The 25,944-nt window shown below is 47.1% G+C and overlaps 1 protein-coding gene across 1 annotated transcript in view; it reads left to right on the top strand.

Moving 5' to 3' along the window:
- The window catches only part of NPM3 (nucleophosmin/nucleoplasmin 3), a 98,436-nt gene that overhangs the window by 51,659 nt on the left and 20,833 nt on the right, over nt 1-25,944 (top strand). The window contains exon 5 of the mRNA XM_029610212.1: nt 13,406-13,516. Within this exon, the coding sequence (XP_029466072.1) occupies nt 13,406-13,497 (92 nt within the window). The 3' untranslated portion in view covers nt 13,498-13,516. The remainder of the gene's footprint in view (nt 1-13,405; nt 13,517-25,944) is intronic.

The following is a 25,944-nucleotide window of genomic DNA, read 5'->3' on the forward strand; positions in this document are numbered from 1 at the left end:
TCACATTACCCCTATCCTAAAAGACCTCCACTGGTTACCCATAACCACGCATAAAATACAAAACACTCACCATCCTCCACAATTTATTGTACAATCAAAATCACACTTGGTTCGAGAATGCACTTCTTTTCCGATCATCTACCCGCCCCTCCAGATCCAACCTTGCTGGTACTCTATACACCCCCTCCCTAAAAAACTGCTCACCACACCTCAAACAGAGAAAGGGCTTTCTCTATTGCTGGTCCTTCCCTATGGAACACCCTGCCCACGGCCCTCCGTCTAGAACCTAACCTGTCTAAATTTAAAAAAGGGCTCAAAACCTGGCTTTTTACATTAGCATACCCAGACGTTGACCAAACCTAGCTTGCACTCTAACCCCGCAGCCCACCCTTTCCTCTTTCCTCCTCTCTGCCTCTCCTTTTCTCCCCCTTTCTTCACCCCAAGCAAAGACTCCAAAATATAGTGTTTCTCCCCCCTAAGCAATGACGCCTAAATTATGTTATTAGTTTCCCCTCATCCTCCTTTAAGCCTACCCTACCATCCCCCCCCCCCCCCCCCCCCCCACCTCTCCCTGTCACTGCCATCACTGGTCTGGTACCTACCAGCCCACCTGTACATAGTGTCTATTGTTAATTTTATTTTCTTCAAATGTTCCTACCAAATTTCTCTTTCCCTATCCTTCCTACTGCTGTCCTCTCTCCTCTTTCATTACTGCTCCCCATTTCCCTTCCCTGTTTATTGTATTTCTCTCTCTTGTTACTTTGTTACAATGTAAACCGGCATGATGTTCCGACGAATGTCGGTATATAAAAATCAACAAATAAATAATAAAATAAATAGTCTTTATTTAAGTCTTCCATCTAATTCTTTAAAACCATTGCAAATACTTCTGAACTCTGCTACACGATTATTACAGATGATAGACAATATGAACAAATTACTCCAGATTTAAATAAATTGAATTGGTTACCTATTCAGCAACAAATTTTCTACAAAATTGGCATGCCATTGTTCAAATTGTTAATCTCATGGGGGCAGAACCAAGATGGCCGCATGAGAGGATGCTACTCTGCATTGCTCCCTCAAGATTTCTTTTCATTAATTTCTTTCCTCTTTTCTCATGCTGCATAAGAGGAGGGGGAAAGTTAAAGGTTTTCCATCTGAACCCAGCTTTCCCGTGGACCAGCGATTCATTCACGAGTACACAGCCCCCAGCTTGGAATTGAAGTCTTCTAGCCCTGCTGGTGAGGCAGAGAGAGGAGCTCTGCTCTCACCTGGGGAGATATCACTGAGCCCTCCTGATCCTTGGCCACTGCCGTTGGCTTCTTCCTCAAGCATCACTGACCGTGCTGGGGAGCTGAGAAGTTGAATCATTGGAGTTGCCTCGGTTGGATGGAGTTGTCCGCAGTTTGCCTGATCGGGTGCCTATCTCCTCCTGCCCAGCAGTTTGGAGTCTCCGCAATGAGAGGTGCTTTTGGCAGAGCTGCCTCCCCAGTATCATCGGAGGGGGAGTGTCTGTGCTGCAGGAATTGGAGAGAGTGCTGTTCTGCTTCCCCTGGAGGTTTTGAAACCTGCAGTGGTCACTTTAGAGTCCCCTTGGGACCTAATAGCAGGTATGTCCTCTACCTTCAATGAACAAACGCAGCGATTAAAGACTTTCACAAAAATTGGATTCAGTTGCATAGGATCCACCAGCAAATCCTTCAAGAACACTCTTCTGCTATCCAGGCATTGGGGAATGATATAAAAAGTTTACAGGTCTCTAATGCTGCAATCATTCGGGAGCGAATGTCTTCCCTGAGAAGGCTGGAATTTATGGAAAATTTTCTACAACATTTGAACTTAGTTTATTAAATTTCCCCAAAGTTCTTGGTGAATTACCTTTGATTACCTTTAAAAGATATATGGCTGAAGCCTTAAAGATCTCCTCTGATTTAATTCCTGCTGTAAAGAAGAGAGACACTCTTCCATAGAGACAAAGCCTATCTCAGACCAATAATGAGGGAAATCGATCTAATTTGACTTAATACCTAGGAAACTCCAATGCCGAAGTATCTGATAGAATTACTTTGCTAGTGTCCTTTTTCTCTGAGCAAGATTTAAGTATGGTTATGAGATGTTGCTTAAAGAATTTAAATGTTTCCTTTATGGGTGGTATAGTTCGGATATATCCCGACCTTGCCAGGGTAACTGTTATTGTTTGTAAGGTTTTGGGTGGACCCTTGGACACTGTGGCTGCTGACCACGCCCACGGGGGGAAGTCCCGTGAGGGGCCACAGGTCAGGCTCAGCTTAGGACACACAACACAGATCTTTTATTAACAGTATTGAGGAGCCACCAGAGGTGGCAGTAGTGAGCAGAGATGAAGCCCGGCTGGGCTTGTAGTCCCTCAGGGCTCTGGAACAGCGATCCCACAATGGCTGTGCTGTAGTGAAGAGATAGTGAGTACAATGAAGTGTATGCAGGGTTCTGGAATAGAGCCTCGTTGGTTGAGTACTCACACAGTGGTTTCTCTCGGTAGGGAACACAGGAGCTGAAGTAAAGGCAGGCCCTCGAGGAGCGAGTACCTGGTTCCAGGGAACAGCTCTGAGAGAAGTAGATGGAAACTCACTGATGGTGTAGGCAGCGGTATCTTCCAGGCAGAAGTGAAGTCCAGGCAGCAAGTCCGGGAACATGGGCCCTCGAGCGAGTACCGGTTCCAGACAGCAACCTGAAAGAGAAGAGAGAGGCCCCCGAGGAGCGGGTACCCCAAATAGAGTAAGTCCAATAATGGAGAGGCAGAGTAGCAAGGTACGGAGAGCGAATCCCATCTGTAAGGAGTTCACCAGTATGAATACCTGTTGCTAACTCGATTAGCTAGCAGTACTGTAGGCTTTTTGTATCCAGGATGCGTGACGTCATCACAGGGGGACGCCCCTGAAGTTTGCGCCAAAGAAAGTATTTGAAGCAGGGCCGCGCAGTGCGCGCGCCCTAAGGCAGCTGGACAGCATGGCGGGAGGCAGCGCCCAAGCCGGACTGGGTACGCCGGAGAGGATGGCAGGCAGACATCGCGGCAGCCAAACATCCGTCAACCGCGGGAGGAGTCGCCAGAGAGGTAAGGATGGCGGAGTGGAGACGGGCAGCGACCGTCATAACAGTAACTCAGCAACATCGAAAAGCTTTCTTGAAGTTCTTTCATTAGGTGCAAGTTTTCTCTTGCGGTATCCTTGTAAATGTATAATTAAGCTGCGGGATAATACTCGCGGAAGTTTTTGAATGTTTGTTACACTTCCTGCTATTAATTAATAGTATCGGTGGATCTTTTTTATATTGGTGGGTTGTCTTCCGCTGCATTTGATGTTTTTTGGTTATATGTTACTCTTGTTCTCCTCTTTTATTCCTCCTCCCCCCCCCCCCCCCCCCTTTAATTTCCTTGATGATGGATGAGAGATTGATATGTTTTTTTTTTCTCTTTGTAATTTTTCACCATGTAAATTATTTTCTTAATTTGTACTCTCTATTCCTTCTACAAAGTATCGATTTGTTTATAATTTGTAAAGTTCAATAACAATTTTTTTTTTTTTTTTAATTTTTAATCTCAGACTCTTGTCCTCTGTTCAATGCCCTACTAAACATTTATGAACCATCTCAATTGAAATCATCAAGGTTTACTTGATGTGCCCTCGATTTGACAGGCCCGTCTTACCACTACAAGAGACTCCACTTTCTCAGTTATGGAGGCAGTGCGTGCAATTTTTCTCTCATGCATATTCATTGTGGATATCCTGAAAACCCAACTGGCTGGGGGGGTGCCCAGGATAGGGTTGGGAACCATTGGTTTAGAACATCAACAATTTCTGCATTTTAAAGTCTTTGGACATCACCATCAGTTCAAGCGCTGCTTTTTGGTTTGGCCACCATGCCTAGAATCTTTTTCCAAAATTATGGTGGTGGTGGCAGAATTGAGAAAGGAAGGGAATCTAGTTCACCCGTACTTAGACAATTGGCTGATTCGGGCCAAGAGTCTAGAAGAGAGTGTTCGGGTCTCTCCCAAGATGATTTCCTTGTTGCAGGTTGGGTGGTGAACCTGACCAAGAGCAATCTTTGGCCATCCCAGGCCTTAGAGTATCCCGGTGTTCTGTTTGACACGAAGCGGGGCAGGGTGTTCCTTCCAGAAGGCCGTATTCAGAAGTTGATGGTGCAGGTGTGTCTATTGACGAACACTATATGCCCAATAAGCCGGTCTTACCTACAGGTACATGGATTGATGGCATCAACCCTGGAGGTGATTCCTTGGGCAGGGTGTATGTGCACACCTTCAGTGCACTCTGCTGGCTCATTGGAGCCCAGTGTGTCAGGACTATTCAATTCAGCTTCTCCTTCAATGGGGACATGCATACAACTGCAGTGGTGGTTACAAGCGGATCTTTTAAGAAAGAGGGTTTCCCTAAGATCACCAGGCTGGCTAGTACTCACGACAGATGTGACCCTCCAGGGTTGGGGAGCTCACTGTCAGGAGTTGACAGCACAAGAGTGCTGGAGTACTGAAGAGACTCTCTGGAGCATCAATCAGCTGGAAGCCGGTGCTGTCCAGTTAACATGCTTGCTGGTTCGATAACTGCTTGCAGCGTTGAGTTGTCCGGATAATGGCGGGCAATGCGACGACAGTGGCTTACATCAGTCGATGGGGAGTAATCAAGAGCCAGCAATTGTCTCAGGAAATAGCCCAACTTATGGAATGGGTGGAAGTGCATCTTCAGGAGATATAAGCCTCGCACATTGCAGGAAAAGACAATTTAAGAGCCAACTTTCTCAGCAGTTAGTCTGGATCCAGGAGATTGGCAATTGTCAAACAAGGCGTTCCAGCTAATGGTAGATTGCTGGGACCTTCAGTTTCTGGACCTTCTGGCAACGTTTCACAATGCACAGGTTCCTTGCTGCTTCAGTCCAGGAGAGAACAAAAGTTCTTGGGCATAGATGTCCTCGTGCAGCAGGAGTGGCCAGAGTGAAGCTGCTGTATGCCTTTTCTCTGTGGTTCATGTTGGGTAGAATGATTTGGAGGATTGAGAGTAGACGGAAATCGTACTTCTGGTGGTATGCAGTTTTGTGCAGGTTCTGGGTGGACTCTCCTCTCTATTTTACAGCTCACAGGGATCTGCTACGGCAGGGCCCTGTTCTTCACGAAGATCCAACTCTATTTTGTCTTATGGTATGGCCCTTGAGAGGGCTCGGTTGCTGAAGCGTGGATATTCTACTGCGGAGATTACCATCTTGCTACGAGCGAGAATGTTCTTCACTTCCTTAGTCCATGTGCATGTTTGGTGAGTGTTTGAGGCTTGGTGTGAAGATCGAGGGGTTTTTCATTGTTCAGTTAAAACCCTGCTTATTTTGGAATTTTTTGCAGGATAGGTTGAGTTAAGGGTTGGCCCATAATTCATTAAAGGCAAAGGTGGCTGCTCTTGCCTGTTTTGAAGTGAGATGAATGGTGGACCCTTGTCGGCTCATCCATATGTGGCCCGTTTCTTAAAAGGAGTGAAGAATTTTTGTCCTACCTTGCTGTTACCAGTGGCTTTTGTGGAGTCCATCTAGTTTTGGATGTTTTGGTGGACCCCACTTTTCGACCGATGCATAGCCTCTCCTTGAGGTTACTGACCTTGAAGACTTTCTTGTGACAAATTGGTCTGCACGTAGAGTATCAGATATGCAGGCCTTGTTTTGCTGGGAACTCTTCTACAGGTGACTCCAGGGCGATACAGCTGCTTAATCTTCCATCTTTCTTTGGCCAAAAGTTGTCTCAGATTTTCATTCGAGTCAGTCAATTTCCCTGTCGTCTCTGAACAGGGAAAGAGATGCGAAGGAACATCGCATGTTACGAACCTTGGATGTTAAGCATGTTTTGACATATTTTTGGAGGTTTTCAGACACCTCAGGAAGATGGATTACTTGTTTGTTCTCCATGGGGGGAGTAAACAGGGTGAGCCGGTGTCATGGGCTACAGTAGCTGGCTGGGTTAAGGAGGTAGTCATTGCCGCAAATGTGGATGCTGAGCAGCTGTTGCCTGGACAAATTAGAGCTCATATCACTAGGAATCAGGCAGTGTCATGGACAGAAATTAGAATTTTGTCTCCCGTCAACACATGCTGAGCTGCGATGTCTTCCTTACGCATCTTTTCCAAGCATTACCTCATGGATGTGCAGGCCCAGGAGGATACAACCTTTGCGCGTGTGGTGGTGATCGGACCGTAGGCAGCCACCTGCCTTGTTCGGGAATAGCTTTGGTATATCCCGCTGGTTCTGGATCCACCTGTCTGTTTGCTAAGAGAGGAGAAATTAGTATTTACCTGATGATTTCCTTTTCTTTAATGAGGACAGGTGGATCCACCTTCCTGCCCTTGGCTGCCAAGTGGTTGTGCTATTGTCCTCCTGTGTGGCTGCGTGTTCTGGGGGTTACTGGTAAGTGTTAATCCAGTCCCTAAACTAGTGTTACACTTTGTCTGAGCGGTGTTTTCCTGTTGTCTGAGTGCTGGGATGGTTATCTGTTAATCAGATTTTGTTAGTTTGTCCACAGTTAGCTTTTGCAGAGAATACTGGCGGGCTGATGTCCGTGCAGGGGTATATATACTGTGATGTTAGCTTTGATCCGTCTCCATCTGCTGGTAGAGGTGCATAACCCACTGATTCTGGATCCACCTGTCCTTAAAGAAAAGGAAATTATCAGGTAAATAGTATTATCCCAGGACAAGCAGGATGCTGGTCCTCACATATGGGTGACATCACTGACGGAGCCCTATCGCGGGAAAAAACTTCTGTCAAAGTTTCTAGAAACTTTTGACTGGCAGCGTGAGGCTACTGAGCATGCCCAGCATGCCATGATATTCTCTGCCACAGGGGTCTCACTCCAGTCTTTGTTTTTCCGCGCTGCCATCAGCATCGCGGTGACAAGAGCCCTGTGAGTTGTCTCATGATTTTGACTAAAAAAAGTCACTTATTTTTCTCATATTTTTCGCATTCGGGTCTCACTTCACATTTGCCACTGGACGGTGACAAAACTAATAGCGATTTTCGCTTTCTCATTAATTTTTTTTCCACAGAAGTTTTTCATCGGCTGTCGATACAGACATGGCTTCCGGCTTCATAAAATGCCCGGTCTGTAACCGAACAATGTCGGTAACAGATCCACATCTTGAATGTGTGATCTGTTTAGGTGAGAAGCATGATGTTTCATCATGCCAACAATGCCAAGAGATGACCCCGAAGGGTCGGAAGCTCCGGCAGGAAAAGATGGCTCATCTTTTCCATCTCCAGCTCGTTCCCTCACCATCTACTTCGAAGTCATCTCCAACAGGAGTCACGAAGAAACTCCTGCTCCTGTTCCTCCTCTTGGAACCGAGGCGTAAACATAAACATTGGCATCGTCGATCCTTGCCGGCCCTGTCACTCCCCCCCCCCGGGAGAACAGACTGCAAAGCGGCATAAACACACAGGTGTACCGCTAACCTCCGTGTCTACGGTGCCATCGTCTACACCATCGACATCGACACCCACATCAACATCACAATTGCCATCGACTACTCAGGACTTAGCCGTCCTTATCAAGCCAAATGGTAATGGAGGCCTTGCAGGCGCAAGTTCCGGTGACATCGCCAATGCCAGTGACATCGCTGATGCCGGCCCTCATGCCGATGCCATCAATAACATCGATGCCGGAAACTCCGATGCCGATGCCATCTTCGACTACGTCATCGGTGCCATTACCATGCATATCGGTGCCTCTCTCAATGTCAGAACTGCCATCGATGCCAAGATCTTCGAACCACCGACATCTTCGATTACTACTCCAATATCAATGTTTTCATTTCTCTCTACATCGATATCGACCGTTCCATCGATTCCACAACCGATATCAGTGTACACTACGGCACCCACCATACCTCTGGCTAAGAAAGCAACGGTATCAAGACCGAAGTCATCGACTAAGTTAAAGCCTTCGATGACTCAACGCCTACCAACAGTTTCTGACCTTCCAAGGTCTGAAGAATCAGCACTGCATGGTATCTTTACCAAGAGATACCATGAATTACTAGCCTCCTTGCCATCTAACCCAGTAGAAGAGCAGGTAGAGGACATTTCAGCTGCTGACCCTTTACCAGGACCCTCTGGTGTACCTCCTCCTCGTAGGACTACACCTCCTCATCAGCCTACAGACTACGATACTTGGTCTGACACAGACTCGGATGTCTCATCTGAAGCATTTAGGTCTGATCCATCACCACTTCATGCCAGGAAACAATCACCTCCAGAGGACTTTTCTTTTCCAATTTTTGTGCAGGAAATGGCAGATTCCATCCCTTTCAAGCTGCAAGCTGAACAGGACGCCAGACAACAAACTTTGGAAGTCCTCCAATTTGTAGACCCCCCTAAACACACAGTTGCAATTCCTATTCATGAAGTCCTCTTGCAACTACAGCAACGTCTCTGGGAGCATCCTTGCACGGTTCCTGCGGTGAATAAAAGGGTAGATACCACTTATCTGGTACAATCCACACCAGGATATCAAAAAACACAACTGCCACACCACTCAGTGGTTGTAGAATCGGCACAGAAAAAAATCTAGAAGAACAAGGGCCCATTCATCAACACCTCCCGGGAAAGACAACAGATTCCTGGATCAAATGGGCCGTAAGGTATTTCAAGGGGCAATGCTGAACTCTAGAATTTCAGCATACCACCTTTACATGACCCAGTACCAGAGGAAACATTTGGAAACAAATAGAGGAATTTGTGCCGTCACTGCCCACACAATACCAGGAAGCTGCACAAATTATTATCAACAAGGGGTTAGATCCCGGCAAGCATGAGGTTCGAGCCGCCTATGATGGTTATGAGACGGCTTCACGAGTTGCTGCATCAGGCATTAGTGCCAGGAGGTGGGCCTGGCTCAAGGCCTCAGATCTAAGACCAGAGGTGCAGGATAAACTGGTTGATCTTCCTTGCCTTGGGGATAATTTATTTGGCTCCAAGGTGCAGGATGCAGTTTCACAGTTACAAGAACATACGGAAACTTTGAGACAGTTATCTTCCCTTCCACATGACTCTTCCACACATACTGGCCACAGGCCCACACGAAGAGAGACCAGGCGGCCTTTCTACAGGCAACGCAGATATTATCCCCCTGCATCTAGACCGAGACCTCCTAGATCCCAGCAAAGACCACAACAGAGACAACCGAGAACAACTAGGCCCCAACCAGTTCCTCAAACTGGACCTGCTACTGGATTTTGAAAACACATCCAGAGAACAAAGCCTTTACTCGAATACTCAGTCAGAACTACAAGTAGGAGGCAGACTATCCAACTTTTACAACAATTGGACCAATGGGTCCTATCAATAATACACAGAGGATATCAACTCAATTTCATCTCAATTCCCACAGATTTTCCACAGAGTCACTCTCATCTCAGCGAAAATCACATGCTTCAACTACAAATAGAATTATCCACCCTTCTGAGAGCCAGAGCTGTAGAGCTAGTGCCCAGGTCTCAGACAGGAAGAGGATTCTATTCACGTTATTTCCTCATTCCAAAGAAAACCGGAGGCCTACGTCCCATCCTAGACTTCAGAAATCTCAACAAGTTTCTGAAAAAAGAAAAGTTCAGGATGGTTTCTCTAGGCACCATGCTTCCATTTCTGCAAACAGGAGACTGGCTTTGTTCTCTGGACCTTCAAGACGCTTATGCTCACATTCCAATATTCCCTCCTCACCACAAGTATCTGCGCTTCATGGTGGGTCATCAACATTTCCAGTACAGAGTACTGCCATTCGGACTTGCCTCTGCTCCCAGAGTATTCACAAAATGCCTAGCAGTAATAGCAGCACATTTACGCAAGCAAAGTGTGCATATCTTTCCATATCTAGATGACTGGCTCATCAGAAGTCACTCTCAAGAGGGAGCTCTCACCTCTCTGTCGAACCATTTCCCTACTTCACTCCATGGGTTTTCTCATCAATTATCAAAAATCCCACCTTTCTCCATCTCTCCTACTTCAATTCATCGGTGCAGACGTGGACACTATCCTATCCAGAGCCTTTCTACCCAAGGATCGAGCAGAGACATTATCCCTGTTGGCAAACTCGATTCGTTCAAAGAAACAAGCAACAGCTCATCAGTTTCTCACCTTAATAGGCCACATGGCCTCCACAGTTCATGTCACTCCTGTGGCAAGGCTCGCCATGAGAGTAACCCAATGGACATTGCGATCACAATGGATTCAAGCCATTCAACCACTACATTCTCCAATTCAAGTAACCCACCAGCTACGCTCTTCTCTACTTTGGTGGGCAAACAAGGACAATCTGCGCAAGGGCCTACCCTTCCAACAACCAGTCCCACAGATAACATTAACTACAGATGCATCCACCTTGGGTTGGGGAGCTCACATAGACACTCTCCAAACTCAAGGGACTTGGACAGAACTCGAGGCAACATTTCAAGTCAATTTCCTGGAGCTTCGAGCTATACATTATGCGCTGCATGCGTTCAAGGACTGCCTTTCACACAAGACTGTTCTCATCCAAACGGACAACACAGTTGCCATGTGGTACATCAACAAACAGGGAGGTACAGGTTTGTATCTCCTTTGTCAAGAAGCTGCACAGATTTGGGCTTGGGCCCTGAACCACTCAATGTTCCTCCGGGCCACTTATCTAGCAGGCATACACAATGTAGTGGCAGATCGACTCAGTCGTCAGTTCCAACCACACGAGTGGTCCCTGGATCCCGCAGTAGCGACCAGGATATTCCAACGTTGGGGACAACAGACAATAGACCTCTTTGTGTCACATTTGAATCACAAAGTGGACAACTTCTGTTCTCTACACAAACAGAAGAACCAGCCAGCCAAGGACGCTTTTGATCGCCCTTGGAACTCAGGCCTACTATACGCGTATCCTCCAATACCGCTTATAACCAAAACTCTAGTGAAGCTACAACAGGACAAGGGGACCATGATCCTCATAGCCTCGTATTGGCCTCGACAAGTATGGTTTCCCACACTTCTAGACCTTTCAGTCAGGGATCCCATTCGCCTGGGAATAGCTCCCACTCTCATAGCTCAGGATCAGGGTCGGTTGCGCCATCCCAACCTTCAATCTCTATCCCTGACAGCATGGATGTTGAAAGCTTGATCTTACAACCACTCAATCTTTCAACCAGTGTATCTCAAGTGCTTATAGCTTCACATAAACCTTCCACACGAAAGAACTATTCTTCGAAATGGAGAAGGTTCACTTTCTGGTGAAGGCAAAAGAATATTGATCCTTTTACTTGCCCCATTACTTCTTTACTAGACTATTTATACCATCTTTCAGAATCTGGTCTCCAGACTTCATCTGTAAGAGTACATTTAAGTGCAATCTCAGCTTACCATAACAAGATGGGAGATGCACCGATTTCCATGCAACCTCTTATCAGTAGGTTTATGAGAGGTTTAACATTGTACATTTGTATATAATTAACCCTCTCTATCTCTCTTTATTTCTTACAATCCCATTGTACATTTGTACAATTTGTACATTTGTACATTTGTACATTTCTTACAATCCCATTGTACATTTGCAACCTCTTATCAGTAGGTTTATGAGAGGTTTAACATTGTACATTTGTATATAATTAACCCTCTCTATCTCTCTTTATTTCTTACAATCCCAGTTCATTAGCCCTTGTTAATTGTAACTGCTTCTTTTCATCACGTTTTATTATGTTTTTTGGTTGTATTCTTCGCACCCCTGTTTTCTGTAAACCGACATGATGTGAACGAGTTCATGAATGCCGGTATAAAAAAAACCTTAAATAAATAAATAAATAAACTTAAACCACCAATTTGGCCACCAGTCACAGAAAGGGACCTGAATTTGGTACTAGCAAGACTCATGCATTCTCCTTTCGAACCCATAGATTCCTGTGATCTTAAATCCTCACATGGAAGACTATCTTCCTCATCGCCATTACATCAACTAGAAGGGTTAGTAAGTTACAAGCACTTGTAACATACGCACCCTACACAAAATTCCTACATGATAGGGTGGTTCTCCGTACACATCCAAAATTCCTTCCCAAGGTAGTTACGGAATTCCACTTGAACCAGTCCATAGTTTTACCCACATTCTTCCCAAGGCCTCATTCTCACCGAGGAGAACAGGCTTTACATACCTTGGACTGTAAACGTGCTCTATCCTTTTATTTAAACCGCACTGCAGTCCACAGGAAATCCAATCAACTTTTTGTTTCTTATGATCCAAACAAACCAGGGAAAGCAGTGGGTAAACATACTCTATCCAATTGGCTAGCAGATTGCATACAGTTTTGCTATGAAAAAGCAGGCCTTCCTCTTCAAGGGCGAGTAAAGGCGCACTCAGTAAGAGCAATGTCAACCTCAGTAGCACACTATCGTTCTGTGCCAATCATAGACATATGTAAAGCAGCAACATGGAGCTCACTTCACACCTTTGCAGCTCATTACTGTTTGGACAAACAAGGACAACAAGATTCAGCCTATGGGACAATCTGTCTTAAAGAACTTGTTTCCAGTTTAAACCCAACTCCTCCTACAACCAACCTGCTGTGATCTTCGGCTGACTCATTTCAACAACAATACTTCTGTTGCCTCAATACAAAATGACTCAGCCTCTAGCTTGCTAATCACCCATATGTGAGGACTAGCATCCTGCTTGTCCTGGGATAAAGCAAAATTGCTTACCTTGTAATAGGTGTTATCCCAGGACAGCAGGATGTAGTCCTCACGAAACCCAGCCGCCACCCCGCGGAGTTAGGTCTCAGATTTTTTCTTAATTTATTTTTTGCTAAAGCTTATTGCTACATACGAGACTGGAGTGAGACCCCTGTGGCAGAGAATATCATGGCATGCTGGGCATGCTCAGTAGCCTCACGCTGCCAGTCAAAAGTTTCTAGAAACTTTGACAGAAGTTTTTTCCCGCGATAGGGCTCCGTCAGTGACGTCACCCATATATGAGGACTACATCCTGCTGTCCTGGGATAACACCTATTACAAGGTAAGCAATTTTGCTATTTCTCCTTAAAAAAAAAAAAAAAAAAAAAACTACACAGATACTAAGAAGTCAGAAAAACTACTTTATAAAATTATTGAATATGAGAATCTATGCAAATGTGCTGCAGCATTTCAGAAACATTTCCCCAGAATTTTGGCACAGAATCTGCCATTGAGCTCCTGTTGTAAACTGGGGACTGTCGGGGTTTAAGTTTAGATCTGTTGGAAGCATTCTTGGAAAAGATGGAAGAAGTATAACTAGCACACTTAATGTCGCACCATTAGTCCTTTGATGCTGTTCTATGCTTTTCTTTCCCTACTTCTTTGGCTGAAAGCAACTTGTCTGGTTTGTTTCCTGCAGTGTACTGTGATCGTGAAGAAGAATCTGATTATGAAGATGAGGAAGTAATCACTCCTATCAAACCAGCCAAAAAGAAGCAGGGGAAGAATTGACTTGGCTTTCTTGAAAGAGGTGCGTATCTATCACAAACTACAGAAATAGTATAGGAGTAGAGTGGAAAGCTTGGCAGCAGGTTTTTAAACTTGGTTTGGTTCTGGTTTCAGTATTTCAGACATCTACAAATGGCAAGGTGGAATTTGGCTCCTATGCTAATATGGATTCCTTATCCCGCTAAACCAGGTCTGATGTGTGTATTTATACTACCTGCTAGCAGATGGAGACAGGGGAGAAGGATACCTTTTCCAGTGACATTGTTACCTGGTATATAGGATAGTGCAATGCGGGTAAAGGCCAGTATTCTCTGATGGTTGTATACTGGACTAATGCAGCAGGATTACAGCTTCCAGGGTTCAGCCTATGGCCTCAATTGGTGAAGCTCCCCTCGCACACTACTTCTGAGTTTCGGTGGTTTATCTTCCTCAGTTGAACTGGGGTGATTCCTAGGGCAGTAGTGTTTTTTGTGGAACTGTTTCCCTGGTGGAGTGACTTATTTTTGAGGACAGGCTACCTGGCTGAGTGAGACCAGATGTTCTGCTTCCAGGTCCTTCAGGGCCTGATTGAGTTCAGAGAGCAATAAAGTTTACCAGGACCCCTCCTCGGTCAGGACACACACAAACTGCCCTTTCCTTTCTACCATCTTCTTTTACACTTTTCCCTTGCATTTGGGTAAAGTTTTTTTCATTTAATAAAAGAAAAAAGGGGGGTGGGGGCTGAGAGTCGTGGCAGAGGAAGAGAAAGGGCTGTTCTTGGAGTGAGCTTGGAGACCTTGGAGAAGATTCTAAACCTGGTACAGGGGCTAATATTTTGGGGACCTCATCACAGAATGGCTGAGAGGGGCTGCTGATGTGAAGACTGTGGGAATTGGTGCAGAAGTAGCAGGGCTGGCTTCTCCTGTCTTGTATGCAATGAGGGCAGTAGTTTTACTGGGCTTGTATATGCTCTGGCTGCTTCCCTAACAAATGTAGGACCAGAGAACTGACCAGGTATGAATTCTTCAGTGATCCCCTCAGTCTGTGACAGCTGTGTCAGTGGAAATATCCAATGTTTTTTGGCCTGGGTGTGTCCTTGGTTTTGGCCCCACAGGTTGAGATGGTTAAGGATTCAAACTAGGATTTCCTAGCGTGTAGCAGATGGACTCAGGACCAATGAGTATAGTGTGCTCCTGATAGCAGTTGGAGACGGATCAGATTTCAATCTGACATCAGCCCTAGTACATATACCCCTGCGAGACGCCATGCTCTTCAGTATTTTCCGTCTCCATAGCAGTTCAGGACTCTATACACGCTTGCACAGCATTAGTATTCTAACCAAAGAAATCCAAAACCAAGAAGAAAACTTACCTCTACAGACGAGCCCCGCTCTCCTGTGGTGATACCTAGTCAAGATTTCTGAGGTGATTTCCGCAATCCCTCAGAGGTAGGCCTCGATCTGGCAGCCGGTTCCCGGCATGGACTTAGCCCCCGGCATCGGGTGCGGCTGAGAGGCAGCGGGTGCAAATTCGAGCGCGGCGATGAAGGTATTTTTTCCCTCTCCCCCTGCAGCCAGAGACCGCACGGAACGAGACTGGGAAACACCGAGACAAGGCAAGGTAGAAAACTTCTTAAAAGTCTCCGGTCTCCGAGGCTCGAATAGCCGCACAGATAGCCAGCCGGCGTAAGTGCTACCGGGTTGATCAGCCTTACTAGGGCTAGACCCTGGTTCGATTATGAGGGCCCTCCCACGTGGAGACCCTCCGAGGTGGTAGCCATATTGCCCGTGTGGTCGCTGTCGCCATTTTCATTGATCGCCTCCCTGTCCGCCGATTCGTTCTGTGCGCATAGAGGTGAGCCGTAAGGGCACCGGGCGCTCAGCCACGCGCTCAACTGTGCCGGGCGCATAAGTAAAGCCCCATGCGCAGAGCGGCATGCGCACGCATCCGACCTACACGCACAACTTCGGCACACCTGGAGCATATATCTCAACCTCCCGGCGTATGCTTGAACGCACAAACAGGAGTTTCTTTCGGCGCACACAAACCATGGCACCACCGGACAAGAAGCTTAAGGCCCAGGGCCTCTGCCCAGCTTGCCATATTAGAGCGGCGCAGCACGAAGAGGCCACGGTCTTGTGTATACGGTGCGAGGAGGCCCTGGGTGATCCAGCCCAAGGTCCTCCCCAGCCAATACAGGGATACGGTTCCACCGACAGTACACCGGACCTCGCTACTCCCAGCGGGAGCCTCCCTCAAATGGGTCTTCCCGGGGACTCAGTGCCTCTCAATTTAGACCCAGCATCTTTCTCCTGGGTAGAATTCTTCAAAGGCCTACATACCTTTGTCCACATGCAACCAGTGCCTACGATGACACAGCCACAGCCTTCCCCAGTGGACCCTAACGTCCCGGGACCCTCTAAACCCAGAGAAGTGCCTTGCCTGCCCCAAAGCCCCAGCTTTGGGGACACAGTCACCTCGGATGAAGGTCAAGACTCCCTGGAGGAAGGAGAAATCCCTCTAGGAACGGAACCCTACCGACCCATGAGGCGGTTCTTCGCCAAAGACTAGCTTTCAGACCTCATGGCGGACAGCTTGAAAAAGCTTGCTATCCCAGGCACAAGTGATACAGGGGACCCGAAGACTAATCCCCTCCTCGAGGGACTCAGTCAGGCCTCCCGCCATTTCCCTTTGCTGCAAGCTGTCCAACTGCTGATTGACCTGGAATGGGACTCTCCGGAGGCCATGTTCAAAGGGGGGCGGACCCTGGCAGCCACGTACCCCCTGGACCCTGCGGCAAAAGATCTCCTGGCATTCCCCAAAGTGGATGCCATGGTCTGCACGGTCACTAAGCGCACTACCATCCCAGTCAAGAGAGGAGCGGCACTCAAGGATGCCCAGGACAGACGTCTGGAATCCATCCTCAAACAGTCATTCGACATATCAGCTATGTCGCTACAGATCGCGGCCTGCTGCGTTGTGGTGACAGGCGCCTGTTTATCAAAGCTCAGGAACGCCACCACACCCGTCAAAGCACTAAAACCAGGAGTATCATTCCTCACGGATGCAATCTCCGACCTGGTGCGCACTGCAGCCAGAGGCATCTCGTCCGTGGTGGCAGCCAGAAGCCAACTCTGGCTCTGAAGCTGGTCAGCCAACGCAACTTCCAAGACGAGACTCATGAGAATGCCCTTTAAGGGAACCCTCCTGTTCGGAAGCAAACTGGAAAAGTTAGCCGACAAATGGGGCGAATCCCCAGTACCGTGGCTGCCGGAGGACAAGAACAAGAGAAGCCTGCGCCCCTCCCCCCCGAACAATAAAAGGACAGGGGATTACAGCGTTTCAAATCATACAAAAATACATATCAAGCATCTCGCCCCGCAGGCAGGGGCCAGTCCTTTTGGAACAAACACAGAAGGGGAGCAGGCTCTGGCCCAGGCCCTAGCCGCACCCCACAATGAAAATCAGCTGGCCCATCCACAGGAAGAAGCCATAGGGGGCAGGCTTGCCCTCTTCTACCAAAGATGGGTCGAGATAACTTCGGACAAGTGGGTCCTAACCATCATTCAAGAGGGATATTATCTGGACTTCCACAACATTCCTCCGGACAAATTTGTGAAATCTCCCTGCCACGACCTCTCCAAAAGAAGGGCAGTGGAAACCACGCTGACCAAATTGCTCGCCTTAAAGGCCATAACACCGGTGCCCATGCAACAACAAAATACTGGGCACTATTCCATCTATTTTATCGTTCCCAAGAAAAGGGTACGTTCCGATCCATCCTGGATCTCAAGTCTGTCAACCGCCACCTTGAAGGTACCTCACTTCCGCATGGAAACCCTACGCTCTGTCATAAGAGCGATAGAGCCAGGAGAATTCCTTACATCCCTGGATCTGTCAGAAGCCTAACTGCACATCCTGGTCCACTTTGAGCATCAGCATTTTCTACGCTTCGCGATCCTGGACCACCACATCCAGTTCCAGGCACTACCCTTTGGGCTAGCCACAGCTCCCCAAACTCACCAAAATCATGGTTGTAGTGACGGCGACACCGCGGAAAGAAGGAATCCTCGTACACCCATGTCTGGACGATTGGCTGATCAGAGCAAAATCCCCAGAGGAAAGCCATCAGGCAACCAACAGAGTCAAAACTCTACTGGAGAACCTCGGGTGGTGGTCAACACAAACGAGCTGTCTGCTGCCCTCCCAATCTCTGGAATACCTGGGAGTCAGGTTCAACCCCAGACAAGACAAGGTTATTCTGACTCCTACAAGGAGAACAAAACTGATGAACCAGTTGCGAAACCTGTTAATCAGTCTTCGCCCCAAGGTATGGGACTACCTCCAAGTCCTTGGCCTCATGTCATCCACACTGGAAGTGGTCCCATGGGCAAGAGCGCACATGTGCCCCCTACAGTGTTCCCTGCTGTCAACGATGGAATCAGATGTCCCAGAACTACTATGTTCGACTACAGCTCCCCGAGGAGGTTCGAACCCAGCTACAATGGTGGCTACAAGAAAACCACCTGAGCAAGGGAGTAAGGCTGTCCCCAACGACCTGGATCCTGTTCACCACGGATGCGAGTCTATGAGGGTGGGGAGCCCACTGCCAAGAACTGACCGCCCAGGGGCAATGGGACAAGGAAGAGTCGGCATGGGCAGTTAGGCTAGCCTGCCTGCGGTTCAGTCACAGACTCCGGGGCAAATCGATCAGTCATGTCAGGCAACGCCACAACAGTGGCTTAACATCAACCGACAGGGAGGAACCAGAAGCCAACAGGTGTACCTGGAAATAAAACCCCTAATGGAGTGGGCGGAATCAAACCTACAAGAGATCTCAGCCGCCCACATCGCGGGAAAAGACATCATCACTGCAGATTACTTCAGCAGAGAAAGTCTAGATCCAGGGGAGTGGAGGCTGTCGGCCACAGCCTTCCAGTTGATAGTAAACTGCTGGGGAACACCAGCCATGGACCTCCTGGTAACCCGATCCAACGCCCAAGTTCCCAACTTCTTCAGTCGCAGACTGGACCCACAATCCCAAGGGATCGATGCCCTTGTCCAGATCTGGCCACAGGAAGTCCTGCTATACGCCTTCCCTCCGTGGCCACTACTAGGCGGGATCATTCGCAGGATAGAACACCACAGGGGTCCAGTACTTCTAGTGGCTCCGGACTGGCCAAGAAGGCCGTGGTACGCAGACATGCGAAGACTACTGACAGGGAGCCCTCTCCCTCTACCTCCACTCAGGGATCTGCTCCAACAAGGGCCGATCCTCCACGAAGACCCAACTCTATTCTCTCTTACGGTCTGGCCATTGAGAGGACATGCCTGAAGAAGAGCAGATACTCGGGGGCAGTGATTGACACTCTGCTCCGAGCATGCAAGGTTTCCACATCTCTAACCTACATACGAATATGGAGAATATTCGAAGCCTGGTGTGAAGACCGCGACATCCTCCCGCGGACAGTCAAAATCCCCACGATTCTGGAATTCCTGCAGAACGACCTACAGAAGGGGTTCTCTCTCAACTCCTTCAAAGTACAGGTGGCCGCGGTGGCCTGCTACAGAGCCAAGGTGGAGGGCGGAAGCCTAACATCTCACCCGGACGTCTCCCACTTCCTGAAAGGGGTCAAGTAGATCAGACCACCCCTAAAGTGGCTGGTACCCTTATGGAATCTCAATCTAGTCTTAGATTTCCTAGCAGGAGCCTCCTTCAGACCCACCCGCGGCCTGTCCCTCCGACTACTAACTTTGAAGACTGCATTTCTAGTGGTAGTCTGTTCGGCCCATCGCATCTCCGAGCTCCAAGCACTGTCCTCTTGAGAACCGTTCCTCAGGTTCACACCGGGATCCATACAGCTACGTACGGTCCCTCCTTCCTACCAAAAGTGGCTTCTCACTTCCATCTAAACCAAACCATCTCGCTACCATCGCCAGACGAGCATAAGGACTCTGAGGAATCTCACCGCCTTCGCCATCTTAACGTCAGCAGATTCCTAATCAGATATCTGGAAAAGTCGGAATCCGTATGAAAGATGGACCACCTCTTCGTCCTTCACAGCGGGAAGAAACAAGGGGAAGCAGCCTTACGGGCAACCCTAGCCCGCTGGATCAAAGAAGTTATCAAGAAGGCCTACATAGAGGCAGGCAAGCCTCCACCTCTGCAAGTCAAGGCCCATTCCACTAGAGCCCAGGCAGTGTCTTGGGCGGAAACCAAGATGCTGTCACCCGCCGAGATCTGTCGGGCGGCGACATGGTCCTCCATTTATACCTTCTCTAGGTTCTATCGCCTGGATGTTCAGGCTTGGGAGGACACAGCATTCGTAAGGGCAGTACTAAGTGGGCCACGGGCAGCCTCCCCTCTTTCCTACCGAAAGTGGTTTCCGAGTTTCACTTGAATCAAGCCATCTCCGGATGAACATAAGGACTCAGAAGACTCACGTCTTTTTTGCCATCTAAATATCAGCAGACTGCTGGTGCGATGCCTAGAAAGATTGGAACCGGTGCGCAAAACAGATCGCTTGTTGGTTCTCCACAGCAGGAAGAATCAAGGAGAAGCGGCCTCGCGGGAGACCGTAGCTCGCTGGATCAAGGAAGTAATCAAGGTGGCCTACATAGAGGCAGGAAAGCCCTTACCCCTACATGTTAAGGCTCATTCTGCTAGGGCCCAGGCAGTACTTTGGGCAGAAACCAAGCTGCTGTCGCCCGCCGACCTTCTGTCGGGCGGAGATATGATCCTCCCTACACATCTTCGCAAAGGCAGTACTAAGTGGGCCACAGGCAGCCTCCCGCCCTGTCGGGAGTAGTTTTTGTACATCCCATTGGTCCTGAGTCCATCTGCTACACGCTAGGAAATGGAGAAATTACTTACCTGATAATTTCGTTTTCCTTAGTGTAGACAGATGGACTCAACATCCCACCCACGGCTGCCGACAATCACGGAACACTCAGGGGTCAATCCCCGAGAACAAGACAAACACGGGTAAGCCAAGCTTTCCTCTAATTAGGACACCCATACCCACCGGGTGTCTGCGTTTTTCGGTTGAGTGCACTGGCGGTCTCCAGCTATAAACACATCAACCTGTTCAAGTTAACCAAGTAATGCAAGTTATTCAGTCACACATATATCCACAATTGCTTTTCGAAGAGAATACTAAAGAGCATGGCGTCTCGCAGGGGTATATGTACTAGGGCTGACGTCAGATTGAAATCTGATCTGCCTCCAACTGCTATCAGGAGCACACTATACCCATTGGTCCTGAGTCCATATATCTACACTAAGGAAAACGAAATTATCAGGTAAGTAATTTCTCCATTCTTTTCTTCCTTCTCGGGTCTCTTTTTTTTTTAATTCTTTAGATTTCTTCAAGCTTTCTAGGCAATGAAGGTGGCTGCCCCCATTCTTTTCCACTGTATGGGAGCTGCCACTGAACTCCCTCACATTATCTAGCAAGGCATTCAGTGTTGTAGAGAGGAGTCCCCGATATCATGTGAGTTCAGGGGTAGAGGAGGAGTTGGATACAGAAGGAGATGTATCCTCTAAGGGAGAGAGGCCTCCTTGGTTATTTGTTTATTCCATAGGAATGAGAGAATCTTGCTGATATCTCAAATAGTGATGTCTCTTTGGATGTCAGATTCTATGGTTGAGGAGCCTCTAATAGGTGATCCTATTTTGCCTGGGCTCCATAAGCCATCTAAAGCAGAACTTCCCAAACCCGTCCTGGGGACCACCACAGCCAGTCAGATTTTCAGGATATCTGCAATGAATATGCATGAGTAAACTTGGAGACTTGGTATATGCAAATTTATCATGCATATTCATTGTGGATATTCCTAAAGGTCGACTGGCTGTGGGGTCACCAAGATGGGTTTGGGAAGCCCTGATCTAAAGTCATTCTTCTTCATAAGGCAGTGGAGGGCATAGTTATATCTGAATGAGATTCCCCTGAAGGAGATCTCAAGCGCGTCAAGACTTTGAATAAGTTATATCCACTGCCAGGGGAGATCAGACAGCTTTTTTTTTTTTGAATGCCTCAGGTTGATGCCTTTGTCTTGGCTATAAATCATAAGGCAACTATCCCTAGGGAAGGGAGACATAGCCCTTGAGGACCCACATGATAGGATAAGTGAGACTCTTTTAAAGCATTCCTTTGCTTCCTCTGCTTATCTATTCAGATCTACATTTGTGGAAGTAGGGTAGCTCAGGTTCTTTTGTACAGGGTACAGCAGCTACCAGAAAGGAGTTGGTTCAACTGGAACTGGGGCTGTCTTTCTGGCAGATAACTTTAATGATCTTACTAGAATTTTCTCTAGGTCCCCTATTTTTTGTTATAGCCAGGAGGCTGCTGTGGTAATGTCACTGACTGGCAGATACAGCATCCAAGGTTTGCCTCAGCACATTTCCTTTAAGGGGAATTTATTTGGAGAGAACTTGGGAAAAAAAAAGTTAGTTGAAGATCTGGGGGAGGCTAAGCCTCAAACTTCTGGAGGACAAGGAACAGTTGGCTTCCTGGATCAGAGGGGACTACAGTTCATTCAGGGAAGTTAGAAAGGTACAAACTGGAGTAGCAGTCTCAAGTGAGTAAAATTATAGGAAGGAATTTGTACTTTCATGTTGCGAGAAAATCAAGAACTGAGAAAACCCAGTCTCCCGATCTTTCATTTTTTGTAACTTTATTGATGCAACACATCAACAGGGTAGTATCTGACATGAGCTTGTCATTGTTACACAGAAAATGCATCAATATTGTTCCCTCAAACATCATAGATCTCAGGATCAACAAAGAAAATATTTTCCATTTTTAACTTTGTCCCTCCCCCTCTCCTATATCCCTGCCATCCTATCTTAGTCAATTTAAAGGAGCGAGATGATATAAGGCTAGCATAATGCAATAAGATAATAGTACAATCCTTGTCCCTAGCTGTCATAAGATCAAGCAGTCATTTCACACCATTGGAGAAAGGGGTCCAAAAGACTGAAATATGCAGGCAATCTGTTGCACAAAGCAGTTGATTTTTTTTCCTAGTGTGTAGCCAGATGGACTCAGGACCAGTGATTATGTGCTCTTCTGCTAGCAGATGGGAGACTGAGTCAGATTTCAAAGCTGACGTCACCCTGGATATAACCCTGCAATGGCTTCAGCTCCTCAGTATCTCTCCATCTCCTAGCGCAGAGCTTTCCAAAGTGTGTGTCGCGACACTTTAGTGTGTCGCCTGCAGTGTGCCGGTGTGTCGTGCAAGCCCAGTGCACGTGACACACCGGCAAGTGGGAGCCAATGCGGCTGCCGGTGGACCTCATCCCACTGGCGGCTGAGCAGTGAAGTATCGCTGTGCTGTGTGCCGGAGACCCACAGCAGGAAGATCGACAGGGCCGTGGTGGAGTTCACGTCACCATGGCCCGAAGAAAAAGGTCACGTCTAAACGTGCAGGAGCTCCTCCTCCTTCCTGCCCACGCAGCCCCAGAAGAAAAATGTTGCCGGAGCCGCACGGGCAGGAAGGAGGAGGAGCATCAGCCGTGTGCAGAAGAGGAGCAGCATTGTTGCAGCAGGCTGAGAAGAGGAGGAGGCCCGGTAGCAGGGTCCCCACCGCGGATTGGCTTGAAGATCAGGGCCGCTGCAGAGCCCATCCTGCAGCGACCCGTGAAGAGGAGGCCCAGAGGTAAGAGAGAGGCTGAGGGCCCACAGAGTGTGTGTATGAGATGAGTTGAGAGATTGTGTGTCTGTGCGTGTATTAGATGAGTTGAGAGATTGTGTGTGGGAGTGAGGACCTGAATGTTTGCAGAGACAGCATGTGAGAGCCTGTGTGTGTGTGAGAGAGACAGCATGTGACAGTGAGAGCCTGTGTGTATGAATGATTGTATGAGAGAGAGCATGTGACAGTGAGAGCCTGTGCTTGAGCAAGACAGCATGTGGGAGTGAGAGAGAGCCTGGGTGTGAGAGTCAGACAGCATGTGCAAGAGAGAGACTGTGTATGAATGATTGTATATGAGAGAGCATGTGAGAGTGAAAGCCTGTGTGTATGTGAGAGAGAAAGCACGTGAGAATGAGAACCTGACTATGTTTGAGGGAAGAAGATAGATGGAGAGAAAAGAAATAGAAAAAAGACAATATGAAAGGAATTGGCAAAAAAATAAGAAAGGGGAGGTGGAACAAAAAAGACCAACTGATTAGAAAACTAAGATCAGACAGCAAAGGTAAAAAAAAAAAATTACTGATTGGCACATGTAATCTTTGGTAATGTGCAAGAGTAGCACTTTTTCTGTGCGGATCTCATAATGTCCGAGATCAACATGGAGGAAGTGGAAACCCACGGGGCCTGCACAGAGGAGGCAGCCGAATGGGCTTCAGTGCCAATAGCAGCAATCAGCGCCTCTCCAATAGCCATGCGGCATCAGTGGCAGCAGAGGAATGAGAGAGGCTCCGAGGTTCCTGGCAAAAGAAAGAGAGGGGGTCTGCCTTTAGTGTGTGCATGGGTATGAATGGGAGTCTGCCTGGGGGTGTATGTGTGTGAATGCATGGGTGCCTGCCTGAGGGTGTGTCTGTGTATGAGAATGTATGGGTCTCTTCCTGGGGTTTGTATGTGTGAGAATAGGTGCCTGCCTGTGTGGTGTGTGTGTGTGTGTGAGAATGAATGTGTGCATGCCTGGGGGATGGTGAGGGAGTGGTGTGAAAATGAATGAGAGCCTGCCTGGGGGTCAGTTTCAGTGTGTGAGTGACTGGGAGCTTGCCTGGATGTGTGCGTTTGTGTGTATGTGAGGGAGCCAGAGAGAGTGAGAGCATGAGTGTGTGTGAGAAAATCCAGGGGAGTAAGAGTTTGTGTGTGGGGTATGTGTGGAGGGGGAGAGAGTGTCTTAGAGCCTGAGAGTGTGTCAGTGCCTGTGAGATCGAGAGGTTATGGTGGGTATAAAAGCATGAATGTGTGTGTATGTGACAGTGTATGTGTGAGAGAGAATGGACATGTGAGTATGTGTGAGAGAGAGAGGATAACCTCCTAATCCTTGACAATATCAGGGTGACTGGAAATCAAGAGCTCCCACAATTGGACAGCAGGGACTTTTAAAAATCCTTATTAGTTTTAATTATTGGGTGTTTGATATATGTGCTGTTTTGAAACATTTTATTGGTGTTTGGGAAATTGTAAAAAATGTAAATGATTTTAATTAATAGAAATTCTATTTATTAGTAGTTTTAAAATATTCATTTATTAGTATGGTTTTACTATTATAACTGATGCTTTTATGTTTCTTGATTTTATTTGTTTATGAGGAATGGTGGTTCTGTTTTTCCATTGTTAATACAGAGTCTGGCTTCTTGGAGTTTCCATTTCAGTTTTTGTCTAATTTGTGCTCCTTTATTTTGTATTCTGTATTTGGTGAGGGTCTGTCTCTGCTCTGTGTGTGTGTCCATGATGAGAGATTCTGCTAGCATAGGGATCTATAGCAATCTGGTTTGTTTTGTTTCCTCAGTAGGTGGTGTATTGGTATTCTAGGGTAATATTTACCCTTGCTTTTTCACAGGTAGGGTTATTGTTGTTTGAGTCCTTGGTGTTATTACTGTTATGTTACAATGGGATTGCAGTATAGATTTTGAGTGTCTTTTTTGCGAGGTTTTGTTAGTTCACAATGTGCCTGGCAGTGGAAGGTGTTTGTGCTGCTGTTACTGTGAGGTGACACCAGAATTTGAATATCTTTTAGTATGATGAGCTGTAAGGGAAACATCCAAGCTCCATTGTTTGGGGGAATTTCAGTGGATGCACAGTTACAGAACTGGAGGTGCAGGATTTATATTGACATTCTGTCCCTTCCTATAAATTCCAGACTTCACTCTCATAGCCATATAGAATTAGTTGAATGAGGCTATCAAATAATTATATAGTGTGAAACTGGCCAGCTTTTTAAAATTACGCAGAAGACCCTTTGGACTTTTTTATTAACACCAAATATTCAAAAGCTGTGTTCATCCCATCAAGCTCATACATCTCATTAAAGAGGTAAATTGAATAACACAATAACTTTGTTTTATTATTGTTACTCATAAATTATAACAATAACATTAATCTTGGAATATTATATATTTTTTAATATAAAGGTTTTCACAAGATAGGTTGTGTCGTGAAACATTTTATTATGTATATATTTAAGGAAACATACATAAATTGTTGAAATTCATTTCGTTCGTTTAACCTTTAACCTCTGGTTTGCTAGTAGACTGAATTACTGTGTCCTGAAATTGTTTGTCTAAAAAGTGTGTCATCAACATGAAAAGTTTGGAAAGCTCTGTCCTAGCGGATGCGGACACTATCCCACACACTAGCACAGTGTTAGGAAAATTACAGCAAGAAGACAAAATTACCTTAAAGAAGACTGAGCCCCGTGCTCCTGCGGTGATACCTAAGGGTCCCTCCCCCAGTTGAGAATTCCTGAGGTGATTTCAGATGACCTTCAGAGGTGTGCCTTGGTCTGGTAGCCGGT

This window comes from Rhinatrema bivittatum, chromosome 7 (assembly GCF_901001135.1).
Source record: "Rhinatrema bivittatum chromosome 7, aRhiBiv1.1, whole genome shotgun sequence".
Lineage (NCBI taxonomy): Eukaryota > Metazoa > Chordata > Amphibia > Gymnophiona > Rhinatrematidae > Rhinatrema > Rhinatrema bivittatum.